Below are 19,137 nucleotides of genomic sequence, written 5' to 3' on the forward strand. Positions count from 1 at the left end.
CTGGGGTAGAGCGGTGAGCAGAGCCTGGCTTGGCTTTGTGTCCTGGTTTTGCTCACACCTCTGTGATGCTGGGGAAATCACTTCATCTCTCTGAGCCTCCCTTTCCTCCTCTATAAATGGGTTTAACAGTTAACTCTGAAAGTGAAAGTATTAGTTGCTCAGTCGTGTCCAACTCTTTGCGACTGCATGTGCTGTAGCCCGCCAGGCTCCTCTGTCCATGGGATTCTCCAGGCAAGAATACCAGAGTGGATTGCCATTTCCTTCTCCAGGAGGTCTTCCCGACCCAGGGATGAAACCCAAGTCTCCTGCATTGCGGGCAGAATCTTTACTGTCTGAGCCACCAGGGAAGCTCTAGGTGAGGGTTAAAGGAAATAACGTAGATGATAATTGTTAACACATATGGCAGCTGCCTCTGTGCCTGGCACTGGGCTAAGTGTTGCATGTATTAGCTCATGCCCCACTTATTATTATAATTACATGCAAATGTGAAACTGCAGAGCCTGTGATGGAGGAAACGATGTCTGGCTAAGAGTTTGAACTGTATTAACGAGGGGCAAGGGAGCTTCAGGCAGAGGGTACAACACAAGGCACTGGGGAGGGAGGCAGGACTGAGAGCCTGGATCCAGTCTGGCATGGTGTGTTCGCTGGGGGCAGTTTTCCAGGCCCTGTGGCAGGTGCTGAGAGTTCAGCAATGGATGAACTTTGGTCTCCGAGGTCCAGTGAGATCCTTTAAGAAGGGCTTGGTGTGACTGTTTCCCATGTGTTGCCACAGCCCGAGAGCCTGGGTTCAGGTCCTAGCTTGGAGTTGGGCTCCAGCCCTTGACAGCTGGCTGACCTGGGACAAACCAGCAGGTCTCACAGCCTCTGTTTCCTGTGCAGGGGAGGGTGACAGATGTCCCCACCTCCCGGGGCTCGGCCAGGGCTCTGTGACAAGTCCCCCTGCAGGGCTGGGCATCTCCAGTTGGCATCATGCCTCACCAGGTGTGTGATGCCAGGTGAGCTCCCTAACTGCCCCCACGCTTCCATTTCCCACACTGAACACGGTGGGTGGGGGTGGGGTGGTGAGGACCCTCCCTCCCAGGGCCGTTTTCATCTCCACGTGAGGCATGGGGCCAGCGCACGGTCAGGGGTCAGTCATTCCCAGGCCGTGGTGGGCCATGGGCTGCCAGATTATGGGAAGATACCTTTCCTTGTTCATAACTGGCCCCAGGGAAGGGGTACCCAGCAGAGGGTCCCTTTGGGGCGCCTGAGGCCAGTCGGGAGGAAGCTTCGAGGGTGGCAGCCCCCTTCCTTGGGGAGGAGGGCGCTGGGCACTTTCTCGTAGTCCTGGGACCCCTGCTGCAGCTCCCGGGTTGGGCATTGGGCATTCCTTTCTGCGGTGAGAAATCTCTGGGGCGTGTGTGGGGAGCTGTATTGCTCAATGGGGTGGCGGCTCCCCACCTGGCCTCTCCCTCTGGGTTTCCTCCTTGTTCGTTCCTCCTTTGTGCCAGGTCAGTTCTAGATGTGGTGGGTGCTGTCTGGGGGCATCACAGAGGGAACAGGCCTTACCCACCTTGAGATCACTGGAGATGAGGGAGGCTACGGGAGTGGGTGGAGGTCCCATCCAGCCTGGGGACCTCCTGGGGGGAAGGGGCATTGGAGAGTGAGGAGGAGGGGTGTCCCTGACCTGGGGGAGCCCCACGGTGAGGAAGGGCGTTCAGGGTCTGCAGGTGCACTGAGGAGCTGGATCTTTGTCTTCAAGGCAGTGGGAGCCATGGACGCGTTTGAGCAGGGGAGGTTCAGGGTGAGAGTTCTAACAAAAAGATCCCTGTGGCTCCTGTGTGTGGGAAGGACAGGGAGCGAGCCAGGAGTGGAGGTGGGGGAAATTTGGAGGCTGTGGCAGGAATAAGCTGGGAGGGGGCCTGGGCTGGGGAGAGGGTAGGCAGTGACTAGTGGTGTAGTCTGGGTTGAGCTGTTCTGGCCTCTTGACCAGCCCCGAGTCAGTTAGGAAGCCCACCACCCTGATGGCCGTGTGCTGGGGGGCACAAGCACTCAGGAGTGGGGTGACCCTGGATCGGCCCCTAGCCCTCCCTGGGCACTGTCCCCTTCAGGGGGTTCAGCTGTCCCCCTTGGGGGTGCCCAGTTGTTCTGCTCTCTTCTTGCCTTTGGCTCTGCAGGATTCTAGCTACTGTTTCAGGCTTTTCTCACGGGCGGGCTGCCAGACCCCCTCCCCTGCTGGCCGATGGAGCCTGTCATTACCCCCCTCTTCCTGGCTTTGCCCCTGATTACAGGCCCTGAGTGGGAGCCTTGTCAGCCTGTCTGACCGTGGCCACCCACCCGGCCAGTGTGGTGAGAAGCCCCAGTGGCTGGCAGTCTGCAAGGTGGAGGTGAGATGCATTCGCCCAAACTTTGGTTCCCTGTTAACACTCAGGCTGTTCTGGGTCCATATAACTGACAAGCTGTGTGTCCCCCGAGGAGTCACTTCACCTCTCTGAGTTTCAGTTTTCTCCTCTATAGAATGAGGACAACACATCAAATGACTCGTGCGAACCTGGGTGCAGCAGGGCTGCGAGCACGTGGCCGCTGCGGTTATGTGTTAATAATGATAATGGGGTGATGGAGCAGAGAAGCCCTGGGCCAGCATGGGGGCTGGCATGCCGACCCAGCTCTGCTGGGACCTGCTGTGTGGCCTTTGGAGAGTGTCCCTAGTGCTCTGGCCCTCTCGCTTGTCCTGCTCTCCCAGGTGATGGAGATGGAGGCACTCTGGAGCACTCTGACGCAGGCAAGCTCGGTCCCTGCCCCCACTCCGCCTCTCCTGTTCCTTTGGCTCTGGGTGGGGTTGGTATCCCTGGCTGCCTGCCCGCCTCCCCACCCCTTCCAGCCCCCCGCAGTGCTCTGGGAACCAGGCAGGCAGGTTGTGGGCCTGCTCCGCCCTGCAGGGTGCTGGTTTCAGTCCGCAAATCTCTCAGCCCTGAAACCCGGCTGGCCTCATGGGTGAGGTGTGGCCCCCGAACCCACTGGAGGGACCGGATGAGCCAGGGTCAGGTCTGGCACGGTGCCCTCAGCTCGGGACAGTCCAGGGCTGGGACCAGTGTGAGGCCCCCAGGGTTGGGCCAGGGCTGATGCGATCTTGGCTTGTGATCGTCCCCTTCCTCCCGGCACCTTGTCAGCGTGGAGGCGGGTCCCAGACCTGGGCCAGATCGGCCGCTGCTGCTCCCCAGTTGAGGGACTGGGCAGGGCTCAGTTCTCTGGGGCTGGGCCTCCTCATCGGAAACATTCCTCCAGTTCAGACACCACCTTTCCAGGGCTGAGCTGAAGGTCTGGGCGATGGTCCACATGACACAGGTGTGGCGTGTGCTGGGCTTGGGAGGTCCACGAGAAGGCAGAGCATCTCCTGAGCTTGGCATGGAGGCTCTCAGGGTGCACCTTTCTGGGCCTGTTCTCTGCGGACCCCTATAGCCTTTCCTCCCATCGTCAGCTCAGCAAGCCCCTTCTTTCTGGGCACAATGGCCCCCAGAGTTTCCAGGGGACTTCAGGCCACCTCAGGGCCTCTCTGACTTCTTGCCCAGCCCCCGCTATCTGAGTGCAGGAAGTAGCATGATCCTTAATGTTGTCAGTTTGGAAAATCAGAGATTAACATGCTTCCGGCTGCCTTGCCTGCTGCTGGTGCTGGCCCTGAGGTTGGGCCAGGCCAGGGTTGCCCAGCCCCTGTTTCAAGGGCCTCTCCCTGGCTTAGAGGAAGCTTGGACAGGAGGTGCTTAAAAGGGGCCCTGTTAGTGACACGCCTCCCCCTCGCCAAGATGAAGTGTATTCTGCTCGTTAGCCCGTGAGTGTGTGTTGAGTTGTATCCGACTCTTTGTGACCCCATGGACTGTAGCCAGCTAGGCTCCTCTGTCCATGAAATTCTCCCGACAAGAATACTGGAGTGGGTTGCCATTTCCTTCTCCAGGGGAATCTCCCCAACCCATGGATTGAATCTGCATCTCCTGCATTGGCAGGCAGATTCTTTACCGCTGAGCCACCTGGGAAGCACTCTTTAACCCAATGATCTTATAAACTGACTAGGCAGATACTGGTGTGCTGTTTGCAGAGGGAGAAACAAAGGCTCAGAGAAGGGAAGTGCCTTGACCAAGCCACACAGCATATTGGGAGCAGAGTTTAAGCCCAGAGCTGCATGCCCAGTGGAGATGGTGCTGAGTTGGCAAGTGAGGGGTGATGCTGAGTCTTGCTCCCCTCACCCCAGTTCTCCCGTCCAGCCTGAGGGGACTGTGGTCAACTCCCACTCCGAGCTGACTCACCAGCAGCTCAGATACGGTGCTGAGACCAGCACCCCAGTCAGCTTCTGGGGCCAGCACAGCACTGATTAGATTGTCGTTGAGATTTTAGATCAGCTGAGCTGATAGGAACCCACCCACCCATTTTGCCAGTAGGAACGTTGAGGTCCAGAGCAGATGGACAAGCGAGTTCCCAGTAGGAGTGAAGGTTCCCTGCCGGCTCCACCAGACAGGGGCTGGAGACCCCCAGACCACTCTTGGCTCTGATTGTCGCCAGCTGCGTGACCTTGGAAAAGTCACCTTGCCTTTCTGAACCTTGGTTTCCTTATCTGTAGAATGGGACTGTAAAACCTGCCTTGCCCACCTCTGGGAGCAGGTGGAGACCCAGCAGGAAAGTGTAAGACAGGCTTTGGAAATTGTGTTGGGAATGAAGAGGCTTTACGAGGTGGGGGTTTGTGCAGGCTTTGGTGTGAGACTAGGTTTAGAATCTACCTCTTTCACCTTCTAAGCTGAGTGTCTTTCAGAAGGTCTCCAAGTCTCCCTGCACCTCAGTTATCTTGTCTATAAAGGGGAGGTGACAGGATCTCTCAGCATTACCTGAGGGGTTGAACGTGCCGAAGTCCTGCATGGCGAGGCACCCTGGTCCCCTCTGGGAGTTAGTGCTGAGGGTCCGAGTCAGGAAGACCAGAGGGTAAGGAGGGTCCCCCGGGTCACCCTCAATGGTTCCAGAGGTGCACAGTTTGTTGACTGTGAGTGAGATGGCCTTTCGAGAGCCATTAATCCACGGTTCCAGTCCTGCTAAGAATCAGAGATAAGGATGCAACCAACTTGCTTCAAGGCTTGGCTCCAAAACAGCCTCCAGGTCGGGGGAGAGAGTTGTGTGTATTTCACCCTGGCCCCGACGTGCTGGGCAGTGGCCTCTTCAGATCCCAGCGGAGCCCACTGCCTTCACGCTGTGGACATTGCCTCGAGGTAGAGGCCGTGGGTGGGCAGTGGCTCCCTGGGGTCGCAGAACACAGTGGTGGCTGGGCACAGAGCCCCAGACTTCAGGGGCTGTCCTCCTGGTCTCATAAAGAAATCACGACCCCCACAGGTGGTTCCATGACAACCCCAGGAAGGTGCTCAGGAGCTTTTGTGAACTGATGAGTGGCATGACCTTTCGTAAACCATTAACCTTTCTGGGCCTTGGTTTATTCCCTTGTAAATGGAGGATTTATTTACCTATATTCACCTCCAGGCCATTTGAAGACTTTGGGGGTGTGCATGGGGCCCTGTGTCTGAGTGGGGAGAGCTTGCCTCCTTATTCGGCAGGAGGTGCTGGGAGGGGGCCCCAGGAGGGCCCAGCGATTGGCCCCGGTGCCCCAGGAGTCCCCCCAGGGTCAGGTGGGAGCCCGGGTTCCCACATGTGCCTTGCACAAGGCCAGTGTCCTCACCTCCTCACCTCTGTGCAGCTGCTTCTTCCTCGGGAGCCCTCCCTTTGTCAGGTTTTTGTTTATTGAAGAGCTACTGATCCTTATTATTTTGTGATTCTCTTCCTGGTCCTTTTTTTTTTTTTTTTAATGTCATTATTGGATTTTTTCAAACTATGAAAGCTATACCTGCTAATAAAACTTCCAAGCAAAGGTGAGGGTGGGATGATTTGAGAGAATAACATTGAAACATGTATATTATCGTATTTGAAACAGTCGCCAGTCCAGGTTCGATGCATGAGACAGGGTGCTCAAGGCTGGTGCACTGGGATGACCCCGAGGGATAGGGTGGGGAGGGAGTTGGGAGGGGGTTTCAGGATGGGGAACACATGTACACCCATGGCTGATTCATGTCAATGTATGGCAAAAACCACTATAATATTGTAAAGTAATTAGCCTCCAATTAAAATAAATAATTAAAAAAAAAAAAAAAACTCCCAAGCAGTCTCTGAGCACCATGATTGTGGTTATTTGGTCGCTTAGTCATGTCTGGCTCTTTGCGACCCCATGGACTGCAGCATGCCAGGCTCTCCTGTCCTTCACCATCTCCTGGAGCTTGCTCAAACTCACGTCCATTGAGTCGGTAATGCCATCCAACCATCTCATCCTCTGTCACCCCCTTCTCCTCCTGCCCTCAATCTTCCCCAGCATCAGGGTCTTTTCCATGAGTTGGCTCTTTGAATCAGGTGGCCAAAGTATTGAAGCTTTAGCATCAGTTCTTCCAATGAATATTCAAGGTTGATTACGATTATAGCAGTCACGTTTGTGGAGGTCTGGAATTGGATTCTGGGTGTGCTCATTTTACAAATGGGCAACTTGAGGCTCTGAGAGAGCTGGATAGCTTACGGGACCGGGGTCTTCAGGACTGGGATTCTGGCCGCCTCATGGGGCCTGAGGTGGGAAGGTGGGCTCTGTCATTACCCTCGTATCTCTTTATCTGACAGCACCTAGGCCTGAGTCAGTGCAGGAAAGGAAGGAGGAGATGTGTGGGAAAGTGTCAAAGGTGGGTGAGGCCGGCACTCTGTCCTCTTCAGCCTCTCCCAGAAGCAACCTGGTTGCTGGGCAACCCTTCCCACCCCGCCCTCTCGGGGGAGGGATGCCCTGTGGGCAGTGGTCAGAGCCTGGCATCAGGAGGGGTCAGCAGGGTGTGGGCTAGAACCCTAACTGCTTTGGTCTGGGTGTGTGACCTCAGGTGAGCCCCTCACCCTCTCTGGCTCACAGTCCCCTTCGGGGTGTTGGTGCTCAGGCGCTTAGTCGTATCTGACTTTTTGCGACCCCATGGACTGTAGCCCGCCAGGCTCCTCTGTTCATGGAATCCTCCAGGCAAGAATACTGGAGTGGGTTGCCATTCCCTTCTCCAGGGGATCTTCCCAACCCAGGGGTCAAAGCCGGGTCTCCTGCATGGCAGGTAGATTCTTTATCACTGAGTAATTGGGGAAGCCCTTTGGGGTGATGAGGCCCTGAATCCCTGGCCTGTGGTGTCTCCAGAAGCCATGGGGGGAGAGCAGGAAGAACTCGTACAGGCAGGCGTGAAGGAGAGAGGGACACTTCAGGTCTCAGGGACCACTCACAGACACCAGGAAGGGACACTGAGTCATAAAACCCCTCTGGTGACTCCAGGGAGCTCACCGCTGCAGGGGGGCAAGGAGGGAGAGAGAGTGGGGTGCTGAGTGGTTTTTACAGGGAGAGGGCTGCCCAGGCTGTGACCCTCCTACCCCTACTGGAGCTTTGCAGGCCGGAGGAGCCTTCTCCAGGCCGGGATGCCCACCTACATCCTCTTTCAGCAGCATCTGGCCGGAGGGGCTGCTAGGGACACTTTTCAGGACTCCTCCCTGGGAGTTGTTTGTCCCTGGAGGTGACTGGACCCCCTACCCCACCTTCCTCCCGGAGGTCTTTCCAGCCCCGACATCTCGCCCCCCAACTCCTCATCCTCTGCACCAGCACGTGGCGGTTCCTCCAAGTTGTCTTAGCACATCTCTCAGGAGTGGGCTTAGGGGTTACCAAGAAGCCACCCGCGGCCCTCTTCCCCCTCGATCTTCCCTTTCCAGCGCCTCTTCTGCTGCCAGACCTCAGCTGAGCTCCCCAGTTCCCTGGCGCTGTGTCGGGACCCTCCTTCTAGTCCCTGATCTCTCGCCCAGCCTGGTCCACAGCCCCCCAGGGTGTGGCCCAGAAGTGGGCACTCAGTAACTGCTTGGCTCAGCCGCTGCCTGTGCCAGGCGCCCCCCTCCTGGGGTTCGTACTCAGTCCTTAGAGGCCAGCCTCCCTCTGTCTCCCCATCCATTAGGCTCCCAAGTTGGGGAGCAGATTTGAATCACTGAGAGATCCCGTGTTCTCCAGTCTGTTTGCTTCTGGAATCTCAAATGGCAAAGAATTTATTTGAAAACAGGTCCAGGTATGTATGGTCCTCGAGTTCCAGTGGCAAGGCACATCTGTCATCGCAGCTGGGTGAGATGGGCCCAGGGCCCATGGGGTCGTCTTCTCCTTCCCTCTGAGTGAGGCACCCCACATTTCCGCCTCTCCCCTCTCCGTTCTCTGCCAGGTGACTTCTCCCCCTGCTGCTCGTGCCCTCCCCTCCTGGACTCTGGTCCCACAGCCTCACTTGGATAACTCGTCTGCATCCCAGCACGAGAGATGAATTTCCTTCTTCCCCCTACTCTGCCCCTCTCAGTTCCACTGCTTCAGGCCTCACCTTTGCCTTCTGGCCCCATCTGGGTCACCTCGTTGTTTTTCACTTCTTGGCGTCCTCTCCAACCCACAGTCCCACCCGACATGGGCCTCGATGCCCCTTGAAAGGGTGATTCCTGGGCCTTCTCCTGGCTGGGCCCTCCCTTTCCTGTCCTCCCCAGTCCAGCCTGGGACCTTCTGCACCCAGACACTCCCTGCCTGGATGTGATGTCTGGGCTTTGCTGACTTGGCAGCTAGGAGCATGCTATGAGTCAGGCAGACCTGGGTTTGAGTTCCTGGCACAGGATGGGAGTTTCCTCCTAGGGGTGTCTCCCCAAGGGTCAGAGCAGTTCCTGGCCCCTCTGGATATGATGCTGTATCAGGCTGGGTGCACCAGGGCCGAGGCAGGCATCCTGGAGCTGTGGCTAGAGGACCCTTGAGATCCAAGGGCCAAACCTACCCATCTTGCCTGTTGGGAGAGTGCCCACTGGGTGTCTGTTGAGGCAGGGTTGGGACCAAAGCCTGGGCTGGAGGCTGAGAACCTGGTTCTCCTGTCCTGGGTCTGCCACCCTCCTGATCCCTAAAATGGACAAACCATAGCACCAACTCCCTAGGGTTTTCGTGAAGATTCTTTGGGGTCATGCATATAAACCTTCCTACCCCATCGACTGGGGTTAACACTTAATAAAAGGGAGCGACTCTGATGATGACATGTTTTATTAATATTATTATTGTCTGCTTTCCTTTGTTGTTCAGTCTCTCAGTCATGTCCAAGTCTTTGTGAGCCCTGGACTGCAGCACACCAGGCTTCCCTGTCGTCCTTCACCATCTCCCGGAGTTTGCTCAAACTCATGTCCATTGAGTCAATGATGCCATCCAACCATCTCATCCTCTGTCATCCCCTTCTCCTTCTGCCCTCAATCTTTCCCAGCATCAGGGTCTTTTCTAATGAGTCAGCTCTTTGCATCAGGTGGCCAAATTATTGGAGTTTCATCTTCAGCATCAGTCCTTCCAATGAATATTCAGGACTGATTTCCTTTAGGATTGACTGGTTTGATCTCCTTTCAGTCCAAGGGACTCTCAAGAGTCTTCTCCAGCACCACACTTCAAAAGCATCAATTTTTTGGTGCTCAGCCTTCTTTATGGTCCAACTCTCACATCTGTACATGACTACTGGAAAAACCGTAGCTCTGACTTCATGGACCTTTGTCTGCGATCCTGTTTTCTCTATTTGGCCCCAGTTCATCGCCCCATCTCTTCCCCCACCACCCCCTCCCACTTCATCGTTTTTCAGAACAATTCTCACGGCCTTTGAGAGAGTTCTGGTTGTTTATGGTCTTTAAAAAATAGGCATTCAAAGCAAATTCCTCATTTGTTCTCCCCTTACTACCCTGAAAACAGAATCTGAACAGACATGAGCTTGTTCCAGGAAGGGAAGCACAGGCCTGTGAAGAGGGACCCATGGGCTGAGCTGCCTCTGGAAGGGGTGGAGGGAGTGGATCTGCCACAGACCCTTGGTGTGGGGAGTGGCACCTCCTCTCAGCCTGGGCTCCAGGACTGCATTCCAGCGGTCTCACTCACTAGCTGTGTGACCTTGTGTCAGTGACTTAACCTCTTTGAGTCTCAGTGTTCTCCTCTGTAAACACGGATGACACCAACCATACCCCATATAGCTATTGTACGCATGCTAAGTCACTTCAGTCATGTCTGACTCTTTGCAACCCCTTTGGACTATGGCCTGCCAGGCTCCTCTGGCCCTGGGATTCTCCAGGTAAGAATACTGGAGTGGATTGCCATGCCCTTCTCCAGGGGATCTTCCTGACCCAGGGATTGAACCTGTGTCTCCTGTGACTCCTGCATTGCAGGCAGATTCTTTACTGATGAGCCACCAGGGAAGCCCCATGGAGCTATTGAGAGGATTAAATGAAGCGCTGTCCTCCTGGGTACTCTTGCTATCTAGGGACCAGCGGTGGGAAGGATGGCGTCATGTCAGCCCCTTTTCATTTGAGAAAGGACCAGGTCTTTGGAACCTTGAGTCCGAGACTGTTAGAGGTGGTAGGGCCTGTCCATGATTGAGTTGATTCTCCCAGTGTACAGGGGGAAACTGAGGCCCAGAGGGGAGCTGCACAGTAGGCCAGCACAGACCCAAGTCCAGCTACTTAGGACAGGGAAGGCTTGCCAAGGAGGAGGCCCCTTGGTGTGGGTCATGACCCTCTGTGGACCTCAGTTTCTTCATCTGTCCATGGGGAGGCCTGGGTAGCTAGTGCTGGGCCTGCCCTTGCCCCTGGGACATCCCCTTCTTTGTTTAAAACCTGCTTTAGCAGGTTTAGCAGAAGAGAGAGGCCAACAGCCAGTGACTGCAGAGTGGTAGTTAATCCGGTGGATGAGTTCATTTTAGAATGTTGATCTTTTTTTTAATTGCAAAAAGAGTCATGCTCATAAAATAATTCAAATGCTAAACAAATGAATAACGCAGAACCTGAAACTCTCCCTCTGCTGCTCATTCCCACACTCAGATGTGCCGCCCTTAGCAGCCTGGAGTGCTGCCTCCTGGACCTCTTCTTTGAGGTCCCCAAGGGTAAATAACTCACATGCACCTACAGGAATAATCTTAAATGCGATGCTGTTCAACGTGGGAGTCTGCAGAGCTCCTGACGTGGCAGAGCGCGGACACCTCCTTTTGTTGCGTGTACCCAGGTCCCCTTCATCTTCTGTCCGACCTGAGTGAACTGTTGGGTATTGAATCATTCCCACCCCCCCATGCACAGTTGGCTTGTTTCTGGCAATTTCTGGTGCATTCTGTGGGCTGGATTCCTACAGGAGCAAGGGCCCCCATGCACACTTAGAACTGTGCACACGACTACCCTCCTCCTCCAAACACGCAGTCCTATCTTGCCACTCCCCCAGCTCCGTTAAAGTGCCTATTCTCCGCATTCCAGCTGGTCTGATGGGGAAAAGGAAATCTTCCCGTTTGCGTTCATTTGCTGGCTGGGGAGGCTGAGCATCTTTTCACTTGTCTGTCGGTTTCTTGTGTCTCTGTTGGTTTGACCGTCACGGTCATCGCCCCTTTTCCCGCCCAGAGGCTCACCCGGCCGTGTGTGGGAAAGGCCCCACCCCGGCCAGAAATGCAACGCAGATGTGAGTGCGGAGCCCGTGTGGACGGTTTTATGAGCTGGGATTTGGGGCAAGGCGGATGCCCCTCCCTGGTCACTGCTTGGAAGCAGTCATGCCAACCTCATAGCCCGTTTATCCTTCCCTTTCAGAGAAGACCGGGAAGATCCTGACGGAGTTCCTCCGATTCTACGAAGACCAGTATGGCGTGGCCCTCTTCAACAGCATGCGACATGAGATCGAGGGCACTGGGTTGCCGCAGGCCCAGCTGCTCTGGCGCAAGGTGAGAGGCGCTGGGCAGAGGCGGGGCGGCCTCCGAGGGCCTGGGCAAGGATCCTTCCCTCTCTGGGCCTCTGTTTCCCACGGTTGCTGGATGGTCTTTGAGCGCCCCACCCCGGCTTCTGAATAGCGAGGTGACCTGGTTGTGGCATCGATGCCCCCGTGGGTGCCTCCTCCCAGAGCCAGACCCTCCTCCTGCCGGGCTGGGGCTCTGAGTCATCTTGACAGGCCTGGTCCACGCCCAGCTCCTCCTCTTAGAGTCTACGTGCCCTCAAGCTAATGAGCTCACCTCGTGGGGCCTCAGTTTACTCACCTGTGAATGGGGATTGGCACACCTCCCGTGCCAGGTGGCCGCGAGGATTAAAGATCTGTGGGCCAGGTGCCTGGGGCTGGACAGATGCTTGGCTGATGTGTCATCGTTTCTGGCCTTGTCATTAGCCTCTTATCAGTGGTAGGGTTATGTTTGCACAGTAAAGGTTTGTCCAGGAAGCTGCCTGTTCCCCACTGGGGGGTCAGAATGGGCCAGAGGAGGCTAGTAGAGCCTCCCAGGGTGGGGATCCTGTGGTCACCCCTGGCATCGGGGTGGGAATGGCACTGAGGAAGTGGGGGACAGGCGGCACCGGTGGGGCTGAGCACTTGGGGTGAGAAGCCAGGCCTTGGCTGTTTCTGGGGGTGCTGCAGTGGGCCCTTGTCTGGGTAGTCTGGGAGGGCTTCCTGGAAGAAGGGCCATCCCAGCTAAAGACCTGATGGGAGAAGGAATATCAGACCCAGGCGGTGGCATGTGCAGAGGCCCAGAGGTGAGCCCATGGCTTGCTTGGGATGGTGGAGGGCAGGACTCAAGCCAGGTTCCAGATTCCTGACTTGATTCCTCTTTCTGCCTTGACCCCTAGCCTGCCTGGGTGGAGGGAATGTCAGGGCTGTGTGTCAGAGCATCACCTATCACTTTGATTTGGGGCCCAGGAAAGTCTGTCTGGTCTCCTGATGTCATGGCAACCTGCCAACCTGTGACAGAGGGCAGCTGTGGCCTGGGTGTCTGGCAGGGGTATACCTATGTGATAGCAGAGAGGGCTTTGGACCCACCTCAGAGAGCTGCTTCCCGTGGGCTGCTTGCTCCCCTATTTGGAAGGAAATGTCACAGGCAGCCTGAATTCTAATAACCCAAGACAGGAGCGGGGTCACATGATGCATTCAGCATTTACCCTGCCTGAGAAGCGCCTTTCACACTCATCAGGTTGAGTGTTCATGGTCAGAAAATAGATGCAACGTGTCAGCAGGAAGACTAATATGAAATCAGCCACAGTTTCAGAAGAGGAGGGATTTTGGGTCCCATTTGCCACTCACAAAACTGACCATCATGAGGCTAAGTCATGGTAACAATAGAAATCATTATCATCATCACATAAATTGTTAGAAATAATACTACAATTAATATAGTAATAGTAGTGGTAAAAACAACAGTTCTTTTGTGTGGGCGCTGCTCATCAGCTGGCATGACATGGCTCAGCGGGACTGTGATTATGACCTGGCGCCCCTCCCAGAGGTGGACACTGGGGCTCAGGGAGGTAGAATTGCTTGTCCAGGCTCCCAGGGTGTAGGCTGCCAGAGCCTGGGGGCCTGTGCTCTCACCGTTCCCTGAAGATGCCCGTCAGTGGCAACAGAGAGCTTTGCAGAGTGCAAAATATTTGGCCTGGGCTGTTTCCTGGGTTCCACTTCCTGCAGACCTTCCAGTGGAAACACGACTCTGCCATTTGAAAGTCTTAAAAATAAAACCCAAACCCACATCTGTAAACCAACCAACCAGCCATTACGGGCTGTCCAGGATCTGAGGGTGGACTTTAGGGGGCAGGGTGCCGAGCCCCACTCACCCGGGGAGGCCTGAGTGAGTTCCGGCTCTAAGCCAGAGTGGAGGCTGCAGACCCGGGGGAACAAGAGTCTGCCCGGGTGTCTGGAGAGCTCTTTGTGCTCCTTCTTTCTCTCTCACAGAGACTGGAGCTCAGGAGCTGGAGTGAGAGTAGGCCCCAGTCTAAATATAGACCATGCAGCCCGGGGGAAAGCCCACTGTCGGTGGTGTGGTGGGGAGGGGGTGCCTGGTGGAGAGGGGGGAACCATTTTCTTTTCCTGTAAATATTTTTGTCCCTGGGTAGGAAGCAGTCTTCGGGGTCCTATTGTTTGAGTACAATGGGCCCTCATTTTCCAGGAATGTTTTGGCATTTCCCCTTAAGAGTGGCAGGGAGGTTGCTGGGGAGAAGAGGCCCGGTGAGGAGACAGGCCTGGGGGTGGGGGATGCCTTGGGAGAGGCTGCTCACCTCTGACTGCAGCTGCAGAGCTCCGAAGCTAGGAGAGGTTAGGCCCCAGTCAAATTATACCTTCTCCCTTTATTACGCAGGACACATGTTGCTTTTGCAGAAGGCCCCATATTTGTTGTAGAGCAGACGGAGGCTTCTGAGAGACAGGAACCCTTGACTCCTGCGCTCCTCCCACCCAGGAGCAGGGCTGTTCCCTCTTGGCCTCCTGTTATCTCCTTTCCGGAAGCTTCCCCGGTGCTCAGGCTGTTTGTTCTCCCTTCCCCCTACCCAAATGTCAGTCTGAGGAGCCCGGAGACTGATGTAGACAGAACCCCAGTAGTGGTCATGGCAGCTCCTGTGCATTGTACTGCCTGCCCGGTGCCAACTGCCTGCATGATCCCTGCACGTGTTGTTGCGGCTGTCACTGTCCCATTTTACAGATGAGGAAACTGAGGCTCAAAGAGGTGATGGGGCAGGCCTGAAGTCACACTGAGGCTGTGGTAGAGTCAAAGCTAGGGCTTTGCAGGGAGGTCTCAGTGTTTCTGCTGCCCACGCTGGGCACGAGTCTGCCAGGGTGTTGGTCAGACGGGAACACTCTGGGCTGAAGTCCCCTCCTCCCCCATCCGGGTTTGTGGAGACCATCTTGTCACCTGTCAGAGCTGGGGAGGCTCTATGGCACCACCTCCGTCAAGTTTGTGTTGCCCTGAGGGGAAACAGGCCCAGAGCAGGTGCCGGCGGGCCTGTCCCCTCCAGCCGGAGTGACCGTGGCACAGTCACACTGCAGGGGGAGTGGACGGGGAAGCAGCCTGCCTCGGGCTCCGGAGACCATCCCGAGGAGGCCGTCATGTCTGCTGGGGCCAGGACGGGGCGGGGTCCTGCCTGGCTCCCCCGTCACAGTGCTTGGCCTGCGCTCTAGTCCCGGCATCACAGTGCCTCTGGCTGGACCTAGAGTGGGGTGGGGGCCTTCGCTGCTCCCCAGCCCCATTTTCCCCATCTGCCAAATGGGTGTGACGCCGCGCCGCCGCGCAGGCCTCGGTGAGGAGTGAGGTCAGGGCGGACGGCCTCACTCCCCGCCCCTCGCCGCCCACAGGTGCCCCTGGAGGAGCGCATCATCTTCTCGGGGAACCTCTTCCAGTACCAGGAGGACAACAAGAAGTGGAGGAACCGCTTCAGCCTCGTGCCGCACAACTACGGGCTGGTGCTCTACGAGAACAAAGTGGTGAGGCGCCCCCCGGGCCGGCCCAGCGCTTCTTCCACATCCCCGCAGCCCCCTACTCTGCGACCGTTAATGCTGCACGCCCCCCGACTCCTGAACGTGAGACCCCATATGTCCACCCTCAGCCAGCCACCGCGCCCGTCTCGCTGTCACCAGATGCAAAGCCGAACCTCAGCATCTTCCCTTCACCCTTTCCTGCCTGCCTAAAGCTGGGGGCCCCCTCTCTGAGTAGCATTTCACCCATCCAGGCACCCGGCTCGCTGGGGGTCCCCTTTCACTCTGCCTCTCCCCCAAGAAGCAGCCCATCACTGGCACCGGCTCATCCCCATGGCCCTCCCAGTCTCTCCACCTCCAGGGCCCTCCTCCCCCATCAGCCCCCTTCCTGCCTTGGGCTTCCACAGTCACAGCAAACTGGCCATTCCCCTGCCTCAGAGCACTCCTGGGTGCTGGTCCTGTCTTTTTTCCTTCCTGATGCCTCTGCTCGCAACTCCCTGCCTGAAGCAGGGAAGCTGGGGGATGACTGTCCTTTTTTTAAAAATTTATTTATTTTGGTTGCGTTAGGTCTTTGTTGCTGTGTGTGGGCTTTTTTAGTTGTGGCGAGTGGGGCCTGCTCTCTAGCTGTGGTCCGGGGGCTTCTTGTTACAGCGGTTTCTCTTGTTGCAGAACACGGGCTCTAGGGTGCTCGGTCTTAGTAGCCCAGCAGCAGGTGGGATCTTCCTGGACCAGGAATCGAACCCGTGTCCCCTGCATTGGCAGGCAGATTCTTAACCACTGGACCGCCAGTCTGGGGATGAGTGTCCTTTGCCTTGGGCCCTCGGGGAAGACCAACCTGGTTGAACTACAGACCCAACTTCTTCTGCCACACATTCCTCTAGAACAGCCAAAGGACAGGCTTGAGCACTCTGTTTTGAGGCAAATCAGTGTTGTTCAGTCGTTCAGTTGTGTCTGACTCTTTGCGACCTCATGGGACTGCAGCCACCAGGCTCCTCTGTCCTCCACTATCTCCTGGAGTTTGCTCCAATTCATGTCCACTGAGTCGGTGATGTTATCTAACCATCTCATCATCTGCCACCCCGTTCTGCTCTTGCCTTCAGTCTTTCCTAACATCGGGGTTTTTCCAGTGAGTGGGCTTTTCGCATCAGGTGGCCAAAGTATTGGAGCTTCCGTTTCGGCATCAGTCCTTCCAGTGAATATTCAGGGTTGATTCCCTTTAGGGTTAACTGGTTTGATCTCCTTGCAGTAGAGTAATACTTTGGCCACCTCATGTGAAGAGTTGAATCATTGGAAAAGACTCTGATGCTGGGAGGAATTGGGGGCAGGAGGAGAAGGGAACGACAGAGGATGAGATGGCTGGATGGCATCACTGACTCGATGGACGTGAGTTTGAGTGATCTCCAGGAGTTGGTGATGGACTTCATGGGGTCGCAAAGAGTCGGACATGACTGCGACTGAACTGAACTGAACTGAACATAAGCAGTCAGGAGCAACCGATGCCTCAGGGCAGCAGTTCTCAGTGCACAGAATCACCTGGAAGGCTGGTGTAAAAACAGGTTGCTACCTGTGACTGATTCATGTTGATGTTTGACAGAAAACAACAAAATTCTGTAAACAATTATCCTTCAATTAAAAAATAAATTCCATTAAAAAATAAACCTCCAAATAAATTATATTAAAAAAAATTCCAAAAACAACAACACACACCATGTTGCTGGGCCTACCCTCAATTTGATTCACGTCTGCAGTGGGGCCAAGAATATGCATTTCTGACGAGTTCTCATGTGACTTTGATGCTGCTCATCAGGGACCACTTTGAAAATCATTGCCTGGGAGGTTTCAGCTGCTCTCAAGAAATATGTTGAGTGGTGACCCCTAGTGGCAGGGTGCAGCATGGCAGCCCTGCTGTATGAGCACCTACATCAGAACTATTTTTTGTTCCCACTGGTCTAAGAAAGCAGTTGTTCAGTCGCTCCGTCGTGTCCAATTCTTTGTGACCCCATGGACTGCAGCGTGCCAGGCCTCCCTGTCCTCTACTATCTCCTGGAGTTTGCCCAAGTTCATGTCCATTGAATCAATGGTGCCATCCAACCGTCTCATCCTCTGTCACCCTCTTCTCCTATCTTCAATCTTTCCCAGCATCAGGGTCTTTTCCAGTGAGTCGGCCCTTCGCATCAGCTGGCCAAAGTATTGGAGCTTCAGCATCAGTCCTTCCAATGAATATATTCTCCTCCCAAGGGGCCTTGTGTGGCGCTCAGGACCTAGAAAGTTAGTGGGCAGTTCAGGGTAATCAAAAACCCTGGGCTCTGGAGGCTGACAGGCCAGGTCCACGTCTTAGGTTGGCTACCTTACCAGTTACGTGATGTTGGGGCTCGTAATGGTGCTCACCTCTGGATTGTGAGAATTCTGTGAAATAAAGCATTCAGGGCCCATAGGACAGTACCTGGTAGGTAATGATAGTTGCCTACCACTAGGCTAGTGACAGCTGCTCCTTGTAGAGGCGGCAGTAGCAGTGGTGATAACATTAGGTTGGCCAAAACGTTTTCCCAGGTTTTTTTCCTGTAAGATGTTACGGAAAACCCCAAATGAATTTTTTGGCGAACCCAGCCATAATCACATCAGGTCGCTTACTGACCCTTGCTGTGACGGGCACTGTGCTAAACGTTACCCAGTTATCTCCCTGGGTGCTTAGGGAGCCCTGTGGGGTAGGAACTATTATCACCCCGGTTTTATAGATGAGGAAGCTAAAGCATGTTGCTGTTACTTAGTTGCTAAGTGGTGCATAGCCCACCAGGCTCCTCTGTCCATGGGATTCTCCAGGCAGGAATACTGGAGTGGGTTGCCATTTCCTTCTCCAGGGGAATCTTCCTGACCCAGGGATTGAACCGGTGTCTCCTGCATTGGCAGGTGGATTCTTTATCGCTGAGCCACCAGGGACGCCCAAACTAAAGCACAGGAGGTGTTATCCTTGACATCACACACGTAGTACTTAGTGAAGCTAGGATTTGAGCCCTGAGCCTGGGTCCTGCTCAGGACACCATGTTGCCTCTAGTCACAATAATGATCAAACTCCATCTCTCTCTTCTCTTCCTCTCCTCCTCCTCCCTGTCTTGGGCAGGGAACACTGAGTGGGGCCCTGGGGCCGGGTAGAGACATGGGGTTTGGGCTTGGCCATACCTGTAGCTGCCTCCACCATCTCTCTTGCCCCCTCCTCAGGCTTATGAGCGGCAGATCCCACCCCGAGCTGTCATCAACAGTGCGGGCTACAAAATCCTCACCTCCTTGGACCAGTACCTGGAACTCGTTGGCAACTCTTTACCAGGTAAAGGGACCATCCATCCCAGGCCAAGTGCCCAGGGATTTGGCCATAGAGTGTGGGGGGCATCCCTGGTTCTGGAACTCCATGTTTGCAGGAAGAGCAGCTGGGCTAGAGCTGTGGCAAGTGCCCAGCACAACCTGAACCTCCAAGGGGGGGGCGCCTGAGAGGGATTTGCCTGAAGTCACCCAGGGAATTGGGGCCACGCCAGTGTGAGTCCCACCCAGCCCCCACTTCCTGAGCCTGGTGATCACAGCTGTGCAGGGGGCTTACTCTGTACCCTGTCCCTTCCCTGGGTCCCTGAGAGGTTCCCGGAGAAGATGATCCAGGTGCCCCACTTTGTAAGCTGCCAAGTCAACGCTGCATTTGTGGGGAGCCATCCTAGGTGACCCCACTCCATCAGAGACACCCAGAAGCTTTGTGGGATCACGTCCACCTCTTAGCTGATCCCAAGGAGACCAAGGGGTAGTGAGATGCCCCTGTGTGGGACTTGGTGATCGAGGACTCAGCTAGAGTCTGGTTTTCCTGGATTCCAGCCCCTGCACTGGGA

General features: G+C 55.5%; 1 protein-coding gene across 1 annotated transcript in view; it reads left to right on the forward strand.

The window, feature by feature from the left end:
- NIBAN2 (niban apoptosis regulator 2) overlaps positions 1–19,137 on the forward strand; it is a 52,460-nt gene that overhangs the window by 20,454 nt on the left and 12,869 nt on the right. Inside the window, exons 2-4 of the mRNA XM_070378953.1 lie at positions 11,650–11,780; positions 15,152–15,280; positions 18,488–18,593. Coding sequence (XP_070235054.1) covers positions 11,650–11,780; positions 15,152–15,280; positions 18,488–18,593 — 366 coding nt within the window. The remainder of the gene's footprint in view (positions 1–11,649; positions 11,781–15,151; positions 15,281–18,487; positions 18,594–19,137) is intronic.

This window comes from Bos mutus, chromosome 11, assembly GCF_027580195.1.
Source record: "Bos mutus isolate GX-2022 chromosome 11, NWIPB_WYAK_1.1, whole genome shotgun sequence".
In the NCBI taxonomy this organism is placed as follows: Eukaryota; Metazoa; Chordata; class Mammalia; order Artiodactyla; family Bovidae; genus Bos; species Bos mutus.